The following is a 21,254-nucleotide window of genomic DNA, read 5'->3' as shown; positions in this document are numbered from 1 at the left end:
AAAGCGTGTGACTGCTTCTTGCAGATGACCTTAGCTCTGTACTCGATGGACTTACAAGACTGGATCTGGTCCTGCGACCTTTATCAGCACAAGTTGTTTGCTGAAGTCAACCAGGACTTCCCAGGTGGGAAAGGATTGCTCATGTGGAATAAAGGACTGGACTTGGGGCAGCAGAAACTTCTGCTGACTTTCTTTGTTGAGAGGTATTTTCCACAACTTACTCTTGTTGGCATTAAAACTATAGACTAACTGAAACAAAGTGCAATGAGAGCTGAATCAGTGACCTGTTTTCCCTACTTTTGTCAAAGGTGAGATACACATCAAATATTGAGCAACAACTGGAAGATCTCGGTGCCACTTTCTGCAGCCAGCTTCCTCTTGTGCTACACATTGTGATTTGTTATTAAATTTCAGATTTTCGGGCCTGGTAAACAAAGGAGAATTGCTGAATGACCCAAGTGTACGCTGCTGCTAATCTTCACATATATCTGCAACAGGGTTGTGATTTCCCCAAACATTAAATTGATCTCTAAACTGGCCTCCTATGTACTCTAAGAATGAACTGGCAAATGAGTGGGAAGGTTATGAGATGAGTTGCTGAGCTGTCCTGCATGTCCTGGGACACCCACAGTGGTTCCTCTTCACAAGGTCTGCCACCACACTGCCACCACAGTGGTTCCTCTCCAGTGCCAGAGCTTATTGGATGAAGGGAGTCTACATGGAGCAGGTGAGACCTTGTGTGCTGTTTGTAAGAATGTGCTGGGAGAAGAAAAGCATGTAAGGTCAGGCCTGCTCCAAGAAGAAAGTGTATCAGGCTGGGTTTTTTTTGCTAATGATGTCAAAAGCATTTGAGAAGGGATTGCCAGGACAGAGGACAGCCTTCCTATCCCATTTAGGTAGCTGCATATTCCCACCAAAGTCAGTTAGAAGCCTGGCTGAATGTATCTTAAACACAATTTCAAACAGCAGACATGGATGCTGAGCACCCTCCTAGCCCTAAGCCAACTGGGTACCCAGCTGACATGGGGTCCTCTTTTCTGGGGGAGAAATGTCCTGTGACATTGCAATCTGGAGTTGGACCTTCCTGAGGCCTTTGTACAATGAGCTTTGTAAGAGGTGACTATGGAAGGAATCTCTTCTCCTGACTCCACACCACCTCCAAACAACAAGCATGCTATAACAATGCAAGCAACAAAGTGTTACAGGTTATAAAATGTCCATTGCCTACCGCTTCTCGGAGACAGAGTTTCTTTAGCTCTTCCAAGCGCTGGCGCAGTGTCTCTTCCAAAGCTTCTTGCCTGGATTTCAGTGCAGCCAGCATGTCTTTCTTGGCAGACTGAGAACTATCTGACTCTTGGGAACCTATCAATAAACAATGATTTCACTAGGCCAGCTGACAGCAGAATACACATCTGGAGTGCTTGTCATTTTACCAAAGCCTGGATGCAGTCCTTCCAAAAAGAAATCAGACTATGACATGAAGCAGGTGTTACCCAGTCACGTTTGTTTACTGCAAATTCTTAATGTTTAAGCTAACAGACAGAGATTGGACAGTGGGGCACACAAAGACATTTGTAATTGTTATCCAGAAAAGCAATAAAATTATTCATGTAAAGATTCTAGAAAAAAAAGACATACCATTCCCATGAAAATTCCCAATGGCAAATAACAGTACAGTTTACGAAGCCCCGGAGACGCATTTTTTGGAAATTAAGACTAGGAGAAACCATTTGACAATAACAGCCTACTTCTGAAGAACTGCAATTATCCTAGTAGCAAACATTTAATTCAATCCACTTACAGTGCCTGTTTTATGAAGAAAAGTAATGGAATGAAATTACCTAGCAAGATTCCTGTAAAACACACCAAAACAACAATAACCCATAGGTCCTTCTGGGATAGTAGCTGTTTCTTGTGAAGACATAGGTCAAGAAATTTAAACTGGATGTCCAAATGGCTTGACTTTTCAAGTGGCAATTACCCAGCAACTTGTGCTGAAATAAGTCCATGCATTAAGTCAGATTTTGCTGCTCAGACGTCATGACAGCATTTCTAACTTCTGCTCTTTTGGGGAACTTATTGATGGGATTCCTGATTTTATTTTGGTTTGTGATGGTGCTTCAATTGCTATCCAAGATCTAGCATCTCAAAGAAGGGGCAATGTTGGTTGCATCCATTTTGGGGTCCCCAACTTGAGCAGCTGATTTTTCAGGATGTGCTTAGCATTCGCCCTCTTTAACGCAGCTCTGGGCTCAGGGATGAGTTTATAGTGAAGTCACTACTTTGCTCTGATCCCCATGTTTGGATAAGCCAACTGCATCCTTTCATCTGAGAGTATGATGGTTATGGCCATACTGTGAGATGAAAAGCAAGCTCAAGAAAGGGAAAATGCTATCTCCACGTACTTCTTCCTCATATTACTGGCTGTTGGTCAGCTACAACTGTGGTTCAAAGCATCCACCTTGGGTTTACAGAAAGCTGAGTTCTGGTATCTTGGTGGATTCAGCAGTAGTGTCCCATGTCTGTCCACAGATGACACTGAGAGCTACAGCTCCACACACTAAAGCTCTGCCCCACACACAGCTCTGGAGCTCAGCCTAAGTCTGCATCTGATCCCTTTTTAATCAACTCCATAGTGGGTCTTGAGCTGGGCTGAATGGACACGGCTGTTGTGGTGGAGGGGTTGCTGTTGCCTGAACAGAAGTGTCTTCCATGGGGTGGAAGACACGACACAGGACCCTGTGAGACCCACACTCTTTTGGACTGGCAGTGGGATACTCTAATCTACCTAAAATGACACCAGACACAAACCACCAGCTGGATTGTGCCCAGTGCTTTGTAGGGACTTCTTGTGGGGCATTTAGTTTACTGTAGGTTTATGCCTGCAGAGAAGCCTTTGACTCAGCAATGCTTTCAAGGGTGCTTCTGCTAGTCCACACTGGTTTCTCAGTGGTCTCAGCACCTGCTGTCCCAGGGTGACTCTGGGAGGCTCCCCTGCCCCTCTAGAGCAATGGCACAGAGAAAGCAGACCTTTATTAGCTGCAGGAGTCAGATACAATGACATGCTACATGGAGGTGTCTGTGTACCTGTAGGATGGGGGTGAGGGTGGGCTTCTAGATACATTTGCAGCTTGGCCTCCAAGTGTACAGTGAAGACCCTCAGCCCAAGTTGGTTGAAAAGGTTGCTGCCGTTTCACAGATGTCTGGAAGGAACCTGGGAACAACTTGTTGCTTTGGCAGGAAACCAGAGTGTAATTTGTTCTTTCAGCTGCTTCTTTCATTGCTACTATTGCAGCAGACCGTTAGCTAAACCGAAAGAGGATTGGGCAGCCTGTGCCATGAAACAGTTCTGCACTGGCCCAGGGGGAGCAAAGAATCTTAGATCTTTTCCACCACTATTTTCTGCAGTTTTCATACAGGAAGACAGCTGGCACTTATTCTGCAAAACGCCACCCCGCTTTGTTACACCTTTTATTGGGCTGTCCTGGAGTGGGGGGAGGTGGAAAAAGGGCTCTCTAAATGTCAACCAGGTTGAGCATCATCAGATAAAGAAGGACGACCTCATGGTAAGAGGTCTGTTTAGTTGCTGTATTCACCCTCATTTCATTTGGGTTTGTTTGCCCTTATAGAGCAACAAAACTCAATTCTGCAAACACGTCTGTGCTGCAAGAACTTGACGGGATCTTCTAGAGGAGCCTTGTATTTGCACTGGCAGGGAAAGCCCTCTCTAGCATTTAGTAATTCTTAATAGTAACCCTGGTGAGCAGTTACTAGCAAAAGCTGAGCTGCTGAATTTGTTCACTGAATTGCCAACAAACTGCTGAGTCCCACCAAAAAGTTGCTCACTATTCCAGCAGATGTTTCAAACCCCCTTTTTTTTTTTCTTTTAGGACAACTTTAATGACCTACGTTTTCCTTTCAACTGCTCTTCCCCTTTCCTTCCTCCCTTTACTCCCTACCTCCACACCAGCCTCAGATTTATTTTTAAAAGCTATTAGTTTTTGCACTGCAGGTTGCCACAGCAGCTACATAGATGCTGAAACATTTAAAAGCATACGAATAGCCTAAACCCTGGCCAGACGCCTGTGCTGATTTGGGGTGTGCTGACAAGAAGGAAACAAATGGCTTCTGGCTGAGCTGGTAAGGACCCAAATCAAGCACAGACAGTTCACGGCATCTGCTCCAGCTGTGCTTACCCTGTGTGAGAACCACGCTGGTCTCAACCCTGATGCAGTCCATGGCAGTGTCCACTGAGCACTCATTTTGCCATCTTTTTCACCCCTACCAGAAAGCAAAGGAATTGGGGGAGGTCTGGAAGCACATTGTCACACTCTGAGTTAAGCAATGGGGATTACTGGTGAAACCAAAGTCAACTACTCCTTGGCACTAATGAACCAGTTCAAATTAACCTTTTCCAAGTGTGTCTTTGTATCACAAACTCTTCAAGTGTAGCAAGGGTTTAAAAGCTGTGGCACTCAGTTCATGGCTTGTGATGCTGACTGTTTTAGCTTGACCATACCTGACTTGGATGATCCCTTGGGCCTACCTGCAGGACTTACTTATTTCTTCAGACCTTCTTGAAGTTTCCCCTTCAGAAACTGTTCTGTTCTAGCTGTTTTTTTTTTTTAATTTAAAAGCTGAACTATTTTGGGGTGTATTATTAGATTTTTATGGGTTGGATTCTCTGCTTGTTTTCACAGGTGAAAAGCAAATGGAAACTTGATCAGTTAAGAGAATCACACCCATGTGAGATGCTTGTAAAGGAGCAGAGAACAGTGCTTTGTATTGCTGGGGTGCCTACAGCTTCCATTAGAGGCTCTTTATTTATAAATATGTATTAATCCAGCCTCGAGCAAGGCTGTGACCACAGACCCACTTCTAAAGCCAGTGGCAATTGACCCAAAAATGTCAGAATAAATCAAAAGATCATAAAAACAACTTAAGAAATAATCAAAGACCAGCACAAACCAAACCAATCAAGCAGATACTACTACCTTAAATCAGCCTTATTAAACATGAAGCTCACCGAGTCATGGCTGCCCAGTGCCTTCCAAAAGGGATCATCAACAGAGAAAAATCAGTCCTGAAAGATCAGTCCTAACACAAGAGACTCCTACTGTGACAGAAACAGTTGAGTGGGAGGCTTTCTCAGGTATTTTATCTCCTACAGTTAGGGCTAATTCCTAATGCAGTAAACAGGAGAAATGTTGCTGAAATACGTAATTTCCTTGTATGGCTTTTGAACATTTCTGTGAAAATTATTATTCAGCCTCCTTCCCATTTGCTGTGCAAAGATTTACCAAACTCTGCCTTCTAACATGGAGTTCTGCAGAACCATTTGATGTCCCGAAAAGAGAAAGGGTTGTGAAAACCCACTAGGTAGCAAGCACAGGGCCATCTCTTTGGTGGGCATGAGGAACCTACTGAATTAAGGCATGTTTTTATATCTGATGCTGCTTTAATTTAATTTAATCTGGTTTAATTTCAAAGCCAAGGCAATCGTACATGCTCCTTCCTCCTTAGCATACAGGATGGGACGCAGGTCTTGGTGACCTGAACACCCACTTAATACCCTGTTACTGTGTGGATACTCTATTCCTCTTCTTCACACTTGGCGTCTCTGGGCGATTTCTCCACCCGCTGACATTCAGGAGATTGTTGGCCATGAAACTGAGGGAGAACGTGGTCCTCTCTGCCCAACTCACTCCCCCAGCAGAATTAATGGCTGAGCTTAGTGCTAACTAAGCTTTACTAGTGCTAACAGGCTGGTTTCTGATCCCTCCAATACCGGTGAGGTCAAGACCGTCTTGGTGATGTCAACAGGGACATGAAGCAAGTGAGTCACACCCCCACAGGATCTGACCAAGGCGACGTGCTGTGTCTGTGCAGATCTGCAGGGGCTCCTGGCTACCAGGTGTCAGCTCCAAGACAAGCTTTCGTTTAAAGCTTGTCAAAGGGCTGAGACCAGCAATGTGAGCCACCGTTTTGGAGAGGAAAGCCCTACCAGTGACTCACTGTTTGTCCCCATTTCCTCCACCTATTGTAGCAGAGCGGAGTAAGCTTAGAAAAGGGATAAATGAGAAGGATGAAAACAAGCAGGGAGAGCCAAGGCTTGGTGATAGCAACTGTGAGGGGAGAGGATAATGCAACAAGGTGGCTGTGCAGTGGCAAGGCAAGAGCATCCGGGCATCTCTTCTCTTTCTCATTTTGTGAGCCTCCTGCTCCAGGAAAAACACATCTAAATACGGCAAACCCTTCACACTACATCCGGCTGCTAGCTCCAGCTTGCTGGTGTTTGGTCGAGGTATCTGTGGAAGGCTGTCCCCAGAGCAGGGAGGGGAGGTCCCCCCACACTTGCTCCATGCCAGAGCCCAGGCTGACTCACCGCGCCAGGATGTCAGCACACAACAGCCAGCAACCTCAGACAGCCGCTATCTCTTGTCTCTGCCAGACAAATAGGATATCCTCCGTGGCGCGCGGGAGCCCAGCTGGAGCTACTCCGCACAGGATGCGCTCAGATTCCTGTGGGCGACTCGTCTTTGCGAGCCCCTGCGCTCACAGGCTGGCTGGAGGCCGTGCGGGTGCTGTTTATCTGCTCCGACACCCGCCGGGGCAGTCCGGCTGGGAGATGGCCCTGACGGATGGAGTGGTGGGGGCCGGGGAACTGGCTGGCAGGGATTTGTTGTGGCATTTTCAAATGTAAACAGGTCCCTGCACAGGAAACCTCTACCACTGATGAAGGAATCAGACTTAGGGGGCCAGAGGCTCCCCGAACATGTCTGCAGAGCTAAAGCAGAGGTGCTCCTCTACGGTCTCTTCTCTGCCCACTGAGATGAAGGCAGCGGTGGTCTGGGGTTCGGTCCAACAATAACCCAGCAATAATGGGGCTCCTCGATAGCTAGGAGACCAGACCTGCAGAGCTCTTAGGGCACAGACTGCTCTGAAGAAAAAAATCCACCTTAGACCTAACCTGATTTCGCTCTGATAATTACCTCTGCTGGCTTTGATTAGGGTTCATGCCAGTGTGAAAGCAGAGCTTTTATTCCTGGGCAAATCTTGCCCCAGATGCCCAGGGGTGGCCCAGAGATCCGAAGCACAAGATGCTTGAGCTAAACCCCAACAACCCACTGTTTTGGGGGCCCCCTTCAGAACCCAAATGAGGTCAAAAGTTAAAAGAGTGAGCTTGTCGGAAATGCACTTGGGAGAATCAGGTATCAAACTTAAAACACCGCAGTGGACACAGACTGAGATCGAGGACCTGGGAAACACGGAGGAGCTTAGCCTTTGGCCCTGAGCTGCTGTGACCATGGGGAAGTCACTGTCCCTGTAAAAGACTCCATTTCCCCGCTGCTGTGTCTTGAGACTGTAAGTGATGTGGGGCAGTGACTGCTTTGCACTGCACAGCAGGATCTTGGCCAGACAGTATGACAGCTGGAAGCAACAACAAATACTTCCTTGCAGCTTTGCTGCAAACCCAGGGGAGACATGCCAGCTTCGGCGTGCTCCTTGTGGTGCTGACAGCCCCTTCAGTGAGGAGGAGCACGATGGAAAGAGGAAATGGCTACAAGTAAGAAAAAAGGACAGAGAATGGTAGGGAAGTGGGGACAAACAGAGACTCAGTTCTGCCCTTGTGATTTCAAGTCACTCAGGGTATTTATAGCCTGGAAGTCTACTGTGGCCACTTAATCATTTGCACTTATTCTCTCCAGTGCACACACTGTACTGCGATAACCCATCATTGTTGTGACTGTGCGCCGATAATCTTTGGCACAATGGGAGGAAATGCAAAGGCTGGGACGGAGTCGGTGACTGTGCCCAGCAGAACAGGCAGCCAATGCCCCCTCCAGTCCAGTGGGACAGTGCTGGGTCACCTCTGCCAGCCAGGCTCAAGGAAAGGGGCTCTTGGAGCAGAGGGGTCTGGGTGACTGTGTGGAAGCAGTCCAGGGTCTCCAATTCCCTGGTATCTGTCCTCCTCTGCCAGACATCCTCTCTCTACACTTTCCTCCCTCCACAAGTGTGCTTGTAGCTGCTGGAAGGCACATAGCAGCAGCAAACTTGACAGCTCTCCTTAACATTTTGGGGAGAGCCCTGTCCTCATAGCTGGCAGGACCTAAAGGCAGCTCTCAACACAGGAACCTGAAGGGAGCAATGCTCACCTGGCCCACCAGCAGCACCTCAACTGAAATAGGTAGGCATGCAGGTAGACCAATTCACCTACCCTGGCCTGAAGAAATGACTCACCTGGTCAATGAACTTTGCATGGTTCTAGTCACTAGCGCAATTCCGCTGAGTCTGCAAACCCCATGCTCAGCCAGGAGGGATTTGAGCAGGGAGCAAAAAAATACAGAAATAAAAGCATTGGCAGCTCCCAGTTTGGGATTTCCATCGAGGTAATCCTGATAGGTGCTAGACCTACAGAAGCTTTTGTGGGCCTGATTTTCTGCCAGCTTTTACCTGGCTACTGCTCTCCCAGTGTGAAAGCAGAAGCAGACCCCCATGTTTTTTTCCAGGAAGGCGAAAAGTCAGTGTATTAACATGAAAACAGGATTACTACCAAGTAGCTCTCACAAACTTGGGAATGGTGCCCAGGAGGCTGAGATCTTGGAAAGACCTTAAGAACTTCCTTGGGGTACTTAACATTATTTACTTTCCAGCAGGAGAGCTGAAAAAAATGCCAAACAAACAAAGAGCTCGAACAACCCGACACCAGTCTGGGAGCTGCTGAGCTACTGTAACTCCCTGAGCAATGGGAGGCACAGACAGTGGATTGTATACTGCATCAGGAGGACCTAAGGAGCAGAAAGGCATCTCTGTTTGCGGGCAAGGCAAAGAATTGCACAGCAGGCTGCTCTGGAGCTCTGTAAGCACTGCACATTTTAACCCCTTGCTGGACATTTTCCATGCAAGAAAGCGTGGCTTTCAGGAGACATGGAGGATGCACTGATGCAAAGCCGATCTCCTGCACTAGTGTGGGTTCAGTTTCAAGGGATTTGTGTTCATAGATGGACTCTTCCCTTGTCAAGCACGGGAAGGTTATTCTCTCGTGTTACACATCTCAACACAATCGGTTTTGATAACTTGATGTGATGCTTAACAGAGGGCATTTAATTGACTGGAACTATTAATTATAGTGATACCAGCAACTTTGTCCTGCTGAAGAGCTTCTCACCTAAGCAGCTTCAAGCTCTTTGCAAACTATCAATCCTTGCTTTGCTCCCGGAGTGATGTTTAGCACTGTTTTACACACAGCTTACCCCATTCAGACTGACAGAGGAATTTCAAAGAAATACTGAGAAGTTCCTGACTCCTCTTCTCTGGTCCTTCTCTTCTGACGCTCTAGCTCTCCTCAGTATCAACTTCTCTTGGGTTTCACAGATTATGTCTTCCTCATAACAGCAAGGTGCTCTAAGCTACAAAAAGTAACCTCTAGGTCCCCACACTAGTATGGTGGAGAGTGCTAGGGAATAGGTCTTTTGAGGCTGGGACACCAGGCAAACTCCAGCAACAGAGAGGCAAGGCAGATGTGCATTCTGTGAAGAAGCCACCCAGCCTCAACACTGCTGAGGGACATCACCAATTCCCAGCCTCAGTTTCCCTGCTGAGCTGCACTGGCTGACTGCTTCCTCACTGCTGGCTGGGGGCTCCTTCACAAACGCATCTGCCTAGGGATGAGCTAGGTGCCAAGGGGTGATTATGGTAGAAACTGTGAAGAGAGACCAGGTCTCAGCTGGAAAGTGAGAGGTTGGAGATGACATCCTGGGGCCAAAGAGGAAACAAGCAGTGGTAATGAGAGAGGGGGAAGCTGCTGCCTCTGCTGTTTGTGGGGCAACATGCTGAGAGACGGACTGACACCTGGACAGACAGAAAGGGAAGTGACTTTCATTTCTGCAGTGCAGCTTCTGGCTGCTCCCCATTATACCATGGCCAAGGCCCTTCCCACCGTAATCTCTCCAGTTACAGGATAAAGGACCTACCTGATGACAGAAGACTCCCGCTGCTGCCGCTGATAATTTTGCCTTTACTCCCCATGTTGGCCAGCTTTGAGGTCTTGAGTGTTCCAGTTTCAGTCAGGTCAATCGCAATCTCACTTAGGCTTCTTGCAGCATGAATCTTCGACTGGACATGGACACAGGAGTTAGTAATGATCTAGCACTTCTTTAAAGCTCACAGAAGGAAAAAGTCCTTTTGCTGTGGCAGGAAACAGGCCTCCACAGCAAACTTGGATTATTTTACAAGAATAGAAGCAATCTGGCATGGTATTCGCTGCTGCACTTTCTACATTCTTAAGTGGGTGCCATTCTGGCATCGCTTGTTTGTTATTTTCTCTGCTTTGCCATGGACATTTTTCCCTCTTAAACAAACTATGTATGGAGTCACTGAGTTACCACATACAATAAGAAACCTTCAGAAATGCCAACATAATAAACTGCAAAGCCCAAAGGCTAAAGACCATCTCCAGCATCTAAAGGAAGCCAGGAGGGACCTCTCCAAATCTGCAGTGATCTTTGGACCATGACAGTGGACAGTGAGGACATGGCTTAAATGGGCTGTCATGAAAAGCTGGAAGAAAATACTGGTAGGAAAACATGTTCAGCTTATGGTCCAGACTAACAGGCTGCATGCAATGCCCCTACTGTGAGTCACCTCTTCAGAATATTAACATCACTGCAGTAAGAAACAACAGCCAGCCCCAGCTCAGTAACTGGCCACACTAGGACAAGGAGTCACCCATTGTACACCACCAAATGTCAATAATCAAGGCACCTCCAGGGGAAAGTACACATGCATACTGCGTAAACCTATCTTAGGAGGGAATGAGCTGACTTCCTAAGATGTCATCGTTTCTCCATTGGTTATGGAAGGATTTGAGACAACAAGATGCCCAGAAAGTTCAGGTGAGATAACTCCAGAACTTTCTCTTCATTGAGCAGTGAGCTCACATGTGGTTATGCCTACAGAGCCAACAAAGGCAGCAAACGTTCAGGGCAAGGAGGTTAGTGGTACTGAGCAAGGAAATGAGCACAGCAGCTGCTTGCAGGGTTGGGCTCGCTCAGTCCTAGTGGCTGCCTTGCCTCTGCAATACAAACCCCACTGTTAGTAGCTCACCATGTATCTCCAGTCCATTCTCCTGACAGCCTCTAGCAGGTGCTTAACATGAACAAGAGGATCAAGAACATGCATCAAAGTTGCTGGGGATGGCCCTTCAGTTATATTCCTAGCACTACCAGGAAGAAGAACCCTACATATGAGGGTGTCTTGGGTGGCCACAACAATTTTTCAGTCCTTTTTCTGACCAGTACAGCCTTAGGATCACCTCAAAATAGCAACTGCCTTATCAGAACAAGCCTCTTGAGTCCTCTATCTCATTTCTGACTGGGGTCATCTCCAAGGACTTCAGAAAAAAATATGAGGAAACTTTTCATTAAGCCATTGTGGAATAATCTGTCCACATGGAAAATTTCCTCCTGCCTCTTCTGAACTAATGCTTATGCTCTGAGCTCCATTTTATGTATTGGTTGTTGAATTCGCTTCAGGTAACAAGCCATGCTAACAAGGAGAGAGCTGACAACCAGGAAGAAGCTCACTGTCTGTAACATGGCACGCAAAGATGACTGCTATTTCATCTCCAACCTGGAAATTGGCTTCTTGCTTGCTGACCCTCATGTGAGCTCTGCAGTCACGGATGGAGGGAGCTTGGAGCTCAGCCCATCGCCCAAATCTTGCAAGCCCTGTGCTGCTGAGCTTCAATTAGCCTGGCCTCGCAGGGCCACTAACCTGCAGTTTTGATTTCCCAGAACCCAGAAAGCTGTTGGCACATTGTGTCTCCAGCTGCACGAAGACTTTTGTTCGAGAAGGTGGTGAAGCCCCAGTTCAGGATCACCTCTGCACCTTCTCAAGGCCAGAAAAGACTTTCAGCCCTAGTCATACAGTTCAGGCAATGGGCACATCATTACAGTGCTAACAGATCAGAAGCTGGTGGATGTCCACATACCACAGTATGATCTATTCTCACTGGAACTAACATGAGATGGGACTAGAAGGGATGCTTGCCACGATGGGATTTTCAGTGTTTTTTCACATCCTCAGGAAGCAGAAATCATTTTAACAAGAACTAAGGCTGAATTGATGGCTGAATGCTCACCACACTGAGCTTCACTCAGCTCTGTTACTGATTTGCTGTGGGGCTTTGGGCAAGACACTTAAGGTTAAGTTTTTAGTGATCCCCTGACTCTGTTTGCACATCAGTGAAATAATAAGTGAAATAAAATGTCTCCCTGTTGCACAGTGCATTTCTAAGATTAATTTAAGACTGCAAATTAAGATAGCACTGAGAGAGCCTTATACTGAAAACACCCTCAGAAGTATTATCATAATTTAATATTCTTAGGTATTTATAGGCACCATCATTACCATTCAGAGGTACCCAAATGCCTCACAAGCTTATTTCCACAGCAACCCCAAGAACAGGGTGTGTGCACTCACTCATTTGAGTGCAGAGGCTGAACTACCTGCCAAGATGTCAGAGCAGATCAGGCAACCAGTACTGACCCTCTTAAACTAATGCTACAACCAGTTAGACACTTCTCATTTCTGACAGCTCCTCCCCAAAATCAGCCCCAGGAGAAGGATAGCACTCTCTTAGCTTCTTGGATCTGACTTGGATCTGACATTTCTGGTCAAAAACAAGGTCTGTGAAACATGGTCTCCAAATAGCTCTGGAAGGTTAGTTCTAGGTGAAGAGGAAAGTCACTGCTTTTATCTAACGAGACTTCCTGCTACTGAAGTCTTGATAAGGAGCCTAAGCATCAACTGCTGTCTTGCTGCAATGCCAGAACTTTGGAGGTAACAAGTCTTCAGACTGCTGCTGTCCTGGTGATTTATCCCCTGCAGGTGTATATATGCTGTATGACCCTACATATATGCAGGGTTATGTATACCTTGTATAACCCCAGGAACAGCCATACTGATCAAACCCAGTATCTGCCTAACCCAATATACTGAATCCTTGCAGCGGATGTCTAGGAAAGGTACAAATCCCAAGTCTGCACAGACAGGTCCTGCCTTCCCACTCTGCGAGGCAGTGGTTTTCCTGTATTTGTAGGATAGTCACAGCGAGAAGCCCTGTAGTTTATTTCTGCTCACATTCAGACTGGAAATTAGGGCACACTCTGGCCCTACCTGTTTCACTAGGCACCAACTAAAAAGCTGAGCAAAGGCAATGCGGCTGGATGCTGTTGTGGTCCTGGCCAGCACGCCAAGCCAGCAGTGGCTGGAAGTATGCCCTACATAGCGCAAATGAAAAAATGATGTAAGACCAAAGCTTGGCATCGCTGGAGCCAGGAGAGAGGAAAAACAAAACAGAAGAGAGTAGATAGGGGATCAGCAGGGCAGAGTGAGCTTCCTCCACAGAAGGTACAACCCAAACCTGCTGAAGCCATAGGAGGTTTTAGATCCGGTTGCAGTTGTGCTAACAGTGCCCTGCACTCAACAGTGGGGATGGAGCATCTCCTGAAAGGAATGGGGTTAATTTTCCATGCTGCTCAATCCCTGCTGCCTCTGCTCCCTACAGCAATGCCAATCAGCATCGGGTGGTCTTGTGCTTTGGACAGCCACTCATCAGCGGCAGGAATCAGACCAACAGCTCATTTCATACAGGCCACTGAGCAGCAGCCAGCACAAGGTCTGGGCTAGACTTTGTACTCACAGCACAATAGTGGAAAGCTACATTACATCCCATTAGCGCTCCCTCAGGCCCTGCAGTCCCTCCAGGCTCAAAAATTTTAAAACACTTAGCGCAGACCTGCCAAGTCTCATTTACATGGAGGAAGACTGGCTCATTCATGAGTCATTTCAAAGCATGGGGCCAAACTGATCCCCAGTGTTGTTCTGACAGGGTCAGAGGGTGAAGGAAAATCCATCAGTGAAATGGAAGAGTAGATGGACACTAGGGATGGATTTATCCCTCTTGCTTGCAGTGATGGGGCTTTGCTGCAGGTGATTTTTTTAAACCCTTGGCCTATTATCTACCGGTTCATTCAGCCAAAAAGCCTTGCGCTTGGAGGAATGTGCTGTTGGAAATTCCCACAAAATGGGACTTCTCAAGGCTTCTAGGCCAAACGTTTGATTGATTCAGTGCAGTCAACAGAGCAAAGACATGCCTTGAAGTCCTGCTGCATCTGTCTCCTGAAAAAAAAGGGAAGCTGACAGGAGTTCTGCACGCTGACATGTTCAGCTTGGAAAGCTGGGGATCTTTTCAGTCTCCACGTTATGCTTCGATTGCAGGGGGAGAGAGACAGATCAGCGGGGAGCGAGACATTGGGAACTCGGCAAGCTGGCAGGAGTTCAATGTGGAGTGAGGCTGCAAAGAAGGCTGGGACTTCACTTCCTTGTAAAAGGGTCAAAATCCAGGCAAAGCTGATTTTATTTCTTTTTAAAATCACATGAAGGGGTTTTTCCTGTAGAACTGTGCAGAAGGTCCAGCTCCAACTGGTGCCCAGTTATGTGAGGAGCACAGAGTTCAAGCTTGCTCTATCACTACGCTGTATCTCCAGCCATCTAATCTACATCACTAGAGTGAAGGCTCAGCTGCAGTGAGCTCCAGCAGGCTTTTTCTTCTAAGTTTGTTTTTATTTTTCTTTCTTTAGTCAAAACGATATGAAATGCCAAGTTTGGACATGAAAGGAAGGAATATCTAAGTTTTGCTTTGAAGTTGGGGATTCAACTGAAGTGGGGGCTGAGATTTAAGGGGATGCAACCCCCCTGAAACTCAAATAAATGTTTGTCTAAGCCCTTGAGAGCTGAAACAAAGACATTTCACATTGCCCCACTCTGGAATAAGTTTTACTGGTTTTCAAAAGTGAAGCGCACGTGAGTACAGTGTCCTGAAGTGACCAGCAGGATGAATTGAGCAGATCAATTAAAATTGATGGATCTATCAATCTTGACAGTGTCACGTCAAAGATGAGGACAACTGACTAAAATACTAGCTCCCTTAAGAGAAAGGGACAAAAATATTTGTATGCCTTAACTTCAAAGCCTCAGCGTGACCACCGGGATTATTGTGACAAAGCACACTGACATGGTCACAGACGTGACAGGTTGACAAACGAGGGCTGGTGGGGTGGTGCTGTCTGTAGGAGTGTGAGAGAGGGGAGATCAGATTGAAACACAATCTGCCAACAACAAAAGAAGTCACTGAAGGGAAGTCCTGGGCATTTAAGAGACCCAGTTTCTTACCAAAGAAATGGGAGGAGGAAGAAATCTCCTTTTGTTTGTTGGTTGCTTGTGACCTAAATACCTTGCAGCTAGATCATCAAATCCATCTGGCTAAAAGTAAAAAAAATAAACTTCTGTTTGTCTGCTGAGTTGTTTTTGTTGAGAGCAAAACAGAGAGGGCTATGCATAGCCCTGGTGGCGCTGAGCAGAGGAGGGGGACAGGAAAGCATTACCTGGTATTGGGTGAGCGTGCAATTTTGTCCACATTCACAGCTGGCTCTTAGGCAGGGGTGGGAAGTTAGCTACACCCCTAAATTCAATACAGCTCACAGCAACTAAGATGAATCCTGGTTTTCTGCGTTAGATGGGACATGGCCAAAGAGAGTGCAACCATGTGTTCTGCCTAAGGCATCCAAAAGTCCTACCCACTCTATGATAAAGTCACAGAGATCATGATAGGGAAAGCAATGTCACAAGGGTTTAGAGTGAGCTGGACTAATAGCACACTGATGACCCTTCACATAATTTCAGCACGCCAATTCAATTCATTTAACTGGCAGAAAAATAATGCAGCAAAGAAAAACAGGAAAAAAAAATTTTCTGCCAGTTCAGTGGGCTGAACTGGCTCATGAAGGGACCTGACAGGGCCAGGGCCTGTGCAAGGGAGGGAGCAGCCCCTGCCTGAAAACGCAGGCAGTGCTTTCAGCAATAGCAAGATGTTAAGACTGTTGCAGCCATTTGGAGGAGTATCACCCTGCACATTCCTGCCATCTCACTAGAGATGGGGGGCAATGCAGGCAGCTGTGTAAGAAGGTACCCACTCAATACAGGCTCTATCTTCTCTGTAAATTTTACACCAGCATGCGCATATGGAGAGGGACATCTGCATGAGAAGTCTGTCTTCTGTCTCAAAGTGATCTCAAAGTCATCAAAGTGATCTCCTGCTGCTCTGGGTATGCCTAAAATTACTGCTGATGAAAGGAATTAGAAGGAGAACACACACTCCTCTGGTTTCAAGGTGGTTTCTTTTGTGTATTGAGTGGCCCCCTTGTGCAGCACCAGATCAAGACAGTTCCTTCTAAGGCCAGGCTGTCAGCATCCTGCCCCCCTCCTTCTGTTGTGAGATTCTGTGTGGAGAGAGAAATAATATCCCTACCCCACATTTCTAGGAAAATATGATAGTAAAAAGCAAGAAGGATTCAGAAACAGGTGTAGAGTGTGAAGATACTTTGAACTCAGTTATTGGAAGCTGCCCTAACTTTATGACCGAGTTCAAGAACCAGAAGACACGTGGAAACCATCCAGACAAGGACACAACACTAACTGCTTGCAAACTTTGGCTCCTCCAATTTGGCCACAGTTCAGTACAACCTTCCCCTCAATTCTTACTCCCATAGACATGAATGTAATACAAATTCCCTCAATCTGGCCAAAGCCAGCAGATATTTTGAGTCGATTTGCCTTTTTTTGATCTCAAGTGGAAAGGGAGGGCAGGAAAGGAGCCACCATCTGGACTTGACCTTGCTGGGACTGTGGGGAGTGAGAAGGACTCACCCACCGCAACATGCACTTCCCACCTCCAACATGCTTACCTTGCTTTGCTTTCTGTCCAGGTAGAACTGATGTTGACTAATGGCCATAGCCCAGATAGACTTTATTAGTGCTGGACAGGCGTACCACGTATGCACAGCAATGCCACTATGCCCAAATGTCCTCCTGGTCACAGATGCCCTGGAGAGGAAAAAAGAATGAACTGGGGTTACACCAAGGTTTCCTCGGACTCTTTTCTGTGGCAGAACCTATCATCACAGACCTCATAGTAAAAGCGGCTGTCTTTACTGTGCACACCCTTATGCTAATGGCAAAAAATGCTTTGAGAACAGCAGTAAATAGCTAATCACACCAGGAGAGCATTTACTTTAAATAACTCCTCAAGTTAGCAAGCTCAAGAGGACTAACAGTAAAGATCATCCAGTTTGTCCAGTTCAGACTGTATTTGTGGGTTTGGCTCAGCTGATGCTGACCTGCTACGTGTCCCAGGGGAGTCACCAATGCCAAAGCATGTGTGAATCCTCTGTCTCATCACACGCTGAGACACCTGAGGCCAAGTCATCACGCCCTCCACTACCTCTGGCTTTGGACAGTGGCTCTCAAATATTAGGACCGAGGTGACAACTAAAGATCCACAGGATCAATGGCTGCTTTAGGGAATGTGGGAGAAACTCTTCAGGTGCCTTCATTTTCCCACTTGTAAACAGATGCAGCAGGACTTGCTATGTGGTATGGGAAAGGGGAGTTGTGAGACTCAGAGAGGGCTGTCTAGTGCCCTGGAGAGAAGAATGTTACTCAGTGATTAGCTGAGTGAATATAAAAACAGGAAAAATAAGAGCTAAATGTTTCCTCTCTGGGACTCCTAATTGTCCTCAAATATTAGCAAAAAACACAGGTTAGGTTTCCCCATGCTTTCACAGCTGTACAAAACTGCTTGATTATTCCTCCCCACCCCTCAACTCTAAGCCCACCAGCAGAGCCCCTGACACCGGCACACCGGCACACAGACTCGCAGCATCCTGGTCTGCACAACTCCTCCCACTGCAGCGATATTAGCACTGGCTGGAGTAAACCAAGCCACTGATCTATAGAGCCCCCAGAAAATGAGGTCCTCCTCTCCAGTCTGTTAAGAGTCTTGTGGTGGAGTACGATTATGAAATGAATATGAGCACGGGTACAGAGGCTAGCTCAGAAGCGTGACACTTTTGTTATAGCCTTTCACGTAGCGACATGGATGGTGAAGAGGGGCCAGTGCAAAAGACAGCCTGGGGAGCAGGGTGTCCTACAGAGGGGCTGCCACAGTCCATAGCCAGCAGGCACTCTGTGCAATGCTGATGTGGAGGTGATGCTGCAGGACAGCCCAGGAGCTCTACTGTGCAGTGCAAGGGATGGCTGACTTTTTCCCAGCACTCGGAAGTCCTCAAACCTGCTAAGGCAGTGGTTCCCCTCCTGCACCTGCACTAGCCGCCTCTCCTCTGGTGCCTGTGGGGTACTGCCCTGTCCAAAATTGGAGGTGAACACGGGGAGGGGAGGCACATGGTCAAACAAAGTTGTGACAGAGCCAAGAATGAAAGAAAAGCAAAACTCTGCAGCAAAATGGGAACTGCTGGCCCGGTTCAGCCTGGGAGAGGGCTGACAGCTCTTGTGTCAGGCCCTTTTCAGTGCTGCAAAATGTTAAAGTCAAACTGTGAAGCTACAAATCGGAGTGAAATTTCTCTGAGAAAACAGTCACAGCCAATGCAAACAACGTCTGAGACAACTGGGATCTCATGTTTCAGTGTTACTCTGTGCTGAGCCCTTTCCATGGGATGGCAGCAGAAGACCTTGTCCCATTATGAATATTGTTCTTGTGAGAAAACTCTCCATGGATGCAATAGGACAGCAGCTGATGGTCCTAATGAGGATGGGTGCTGGGCTGCCTCATCCCTGTCACTGGACAGGGAATGAAGGCTGTGCTGGGAGGTGCTCTTGAAGTTGAGGCTGGAGACAGGATCCAACTCTGGATGCTTTATGTTGGTTTAAGGGACACAAACAGCTGCAGCACATTGGCATTAAGGCACTCAAACATGGGCTAAAGCCTTAATTCTGGTGTCATTCAGTTCAGTTCAAATGCAGTTACTCATTTTGAACTCTCAGAAACATACTCTGCAAGCCATTCACATTCTCACCACTCTCACAAGCAGTGATTTGCAAATTTTTTTCTTTTTGGAACCTGTACATATTTCCCATCAAAACTGCAGACCCTGTTAGAAAGTCTGCAGACTTAGCTGGTCAGAGCTGTGGACTTGCTTTTCACAGCTGTCTTTTGGGGACCTGTGAGAAATGGCCCATGGGTGTTTTTTCTATGACTTCCCTCCACGCATGCCACATGGGCTACAGAATTAACCTTGTTGATACCCCCTAAAACGTATCATTTCCCTCCTTTACAGGACGAGGAACAGCGATGAAGAGAGGTTAAATGGCTTGTTCGGGACAGGAAGCCATGGGCAGAGGCAGGGCTTAAAAACACACATTGTGCTGCCCAGCCCTGGCCACAACCAGGGAGCTGTGCTTGCTCTCCTGCGAGTGTGGCTTCGCTGACTCAGGCTCTGGTTTGGCTACACGGAGAGGAATGCGGAGAGAGCACTGTGCTGGCTACTCCTCCGCCTCCACACACTGAACAACTCACAGGAGTTCATCCCACTTGGCCAGGAGACTACAACCTGAGCTGTGTTCCCACCATGCCACTGCAACGTGCCTTGCTGTTTTACAGCCAGTGTACCATTTTGACCTGGACGGTGGTACTCTCTGCATATGAAAATCAACCAACTGAATTCCCTTGTAGTGAGAAAGTACCAGGCTGACAACCTGGGACAGGGTATTGTCCTCCTGGTGTTGATTCAGAGAAACAGCACAATGGAGTAAAAAATGGAAGCTCTTCTGTGTCAGTAATTCCTATCATCTAAATACAAATGAGACAGAAGACGTTCCTCTGGTCCCACTTCATGCATGACACTGAGTTGTAAATATCATCATGATTTTAACGTCCGAGAGCTATTTGCTTTCTTTTCCTTACAACTGTTGCTTCCAGGAAATAGCCAGCCTGGGCATTTAGGGGCTTCTTGCTGCTGGTTGCTTGCAGCACGCGTTTCTGACGCCTTGCCTGCTGCCGGAGGCTTGGTGGGGGAAGGAGTACACCACCCCCAGCTGCTGCTACTGGAAGATCTCCCAGCATATTCTCAACTTTGGGAATTTGCTCTGCTAGATTTCATGCTACTATTTACATGCTTAATATTAAGCAGATGCTTCAAGGCTCTGCTGACCTGGAGCTGCACAATGGTACGAGCTGCTCTACTGAGTTTTTGTTTTAACAATATGCACCTATAGAGACAGGCACCGTTGTATTGGCATGACTGTGTTCATATCAGGGCAAATAAGCACAGAAACTGCATGCAAAATTCCCCTAATAAAAGTACATATATTAGACACAGATAGGCATGGGAAACAGGTGAAACAGGATCACAGCGGAGCGATCAGCAGAACGCGCTACTACCAGCACATCAAATCAGTCTGGGAAGACAGCTGGTTTCCACCAGTCGTTTTCATACTTACTTTTCAGGTGGGATATTGCTTCTACTGAGAACAACTTACAGAGCAAAATACACACTGGTCACTGTCTGCAGTAACAATCCACTAAGGCAAATGAGCAAGGGGTGCAGAATGCACCGATTAGATGCAGGACAGTCACTTGAACTCACTCTCTCCCACGTTAGGTTTCTGAAGTAAGAAGAAAAGACTCCTGTGCCAAAAAGACTGATGGGCTTTCATCCAGACTGCCGGTAAACCTCTGGTACCATGCCATTCCTTTCAATTGCACTACTGAATATTTATTTACAAGGAAGCATGTGAGTACAAAATCTGGCGCCCATCTCCAGGCTCCAAGTGCAACACAGGGACGAGGCAACCTCCCTTTCACGCACAGGGGTTGCCGGCACTGCAGCTGGGACACCGGAGCTGCACAGCCCCCCCGAGGGTCAGAAGGTGCCAAAACAGAGGGAAGGAAAATAAAATACTGCTAGGATCCGAGGGGAAACACGTCCACAGAAACATCCACCCGATCCCAAAACGTCCCCCTGCAAGGAAGCAGCAGCCCCCGGCTTGGTACGCGCTGCCCCTTGCTTACGGGTTCCCCAGCTACCAAGCCCCGCACAGGGACGGGGGGAGCGCGGCTCGCCACGACCGGCTCGGCGCTGCAAAGCCCGGCTCTGCACGGCTCAGCCCGGCTCGGCACGGCTCGTCTCGTCTCGACGCTCACCTGCGCGGGTCGTGCACCTCCACCGAGAACTTCTTCTCGCGGAAATAGAGGTTCTCCAGCTGCCTCCATTGGAAGATCTGCGGGGAGAAGAAGGGGGCGAGTGAGGCTCCTCCGCGCAAACCCTCGCCCAGCCCTGCCCGCCGCGCCGCTTCCTCCCGGCGCTGCGGCGGGGCTGCCCCGCTCCGCTCCGCTC

The 21,254-nt window shown here is 47.5% G+C and overlaps 1 protein-coding gene across 1 annotated transcript in view; it reads right to left on the bottom strand.

Annotated features, from left to right (window-relative positions):
* Nucleotides 1-21,254, bottom strand: part of FRMD4A (FERM domain containing 4A) — a 134,357-nt gene that overhangs the window by 18,705 nt on the left and 94,398 nt on the right. Inside the window, exons 11-14 of the mRNA XM_010580959.1 lie at nucleotides 21,062-21,138; nucleotides 16,809-16,947; nucleotides 9,975-10,116; nucleotides 1,229-1,362 (exon numbers count right to left, since the gene is read on the bottom strand). Coding sequence (XP_010579261.1) covers nucleotides 1,229-1,362; nucleotides 9,975-10,116; nucleotides 16,809-16,947; nucleotides 21,062-21,138 — 492 coding nt within the window. The remainder of the gene's footprint in view (nucleotides 1-1,228; nucleotides 1,363-9,974; nucleotides 10,117-16,808; nucleotides 16,948-21,061; nucleotides 21,139-21,254) is intronic.

Source organism: Haliaeetus leucocephalus, unplaced genomic scaffold (assembly GCF_000737465.1).
Source record: "Haliaeetus leucocephalus isolate CR32 unplaced genomic scaffold, Haliaeetus_leucocephalus-4.0 Scaffold751, whole genome shotgun sequence".
Lineage (NCBI taxonomy): Eukaryota > Metazoa > Chordata > Aves > Accipitriformes > Accipitridae > Haliaeetus > Haliaeetus leucocephalus.
This window is presented reverse-complemented; position numbering and strand designations above follow the sequence as displayed.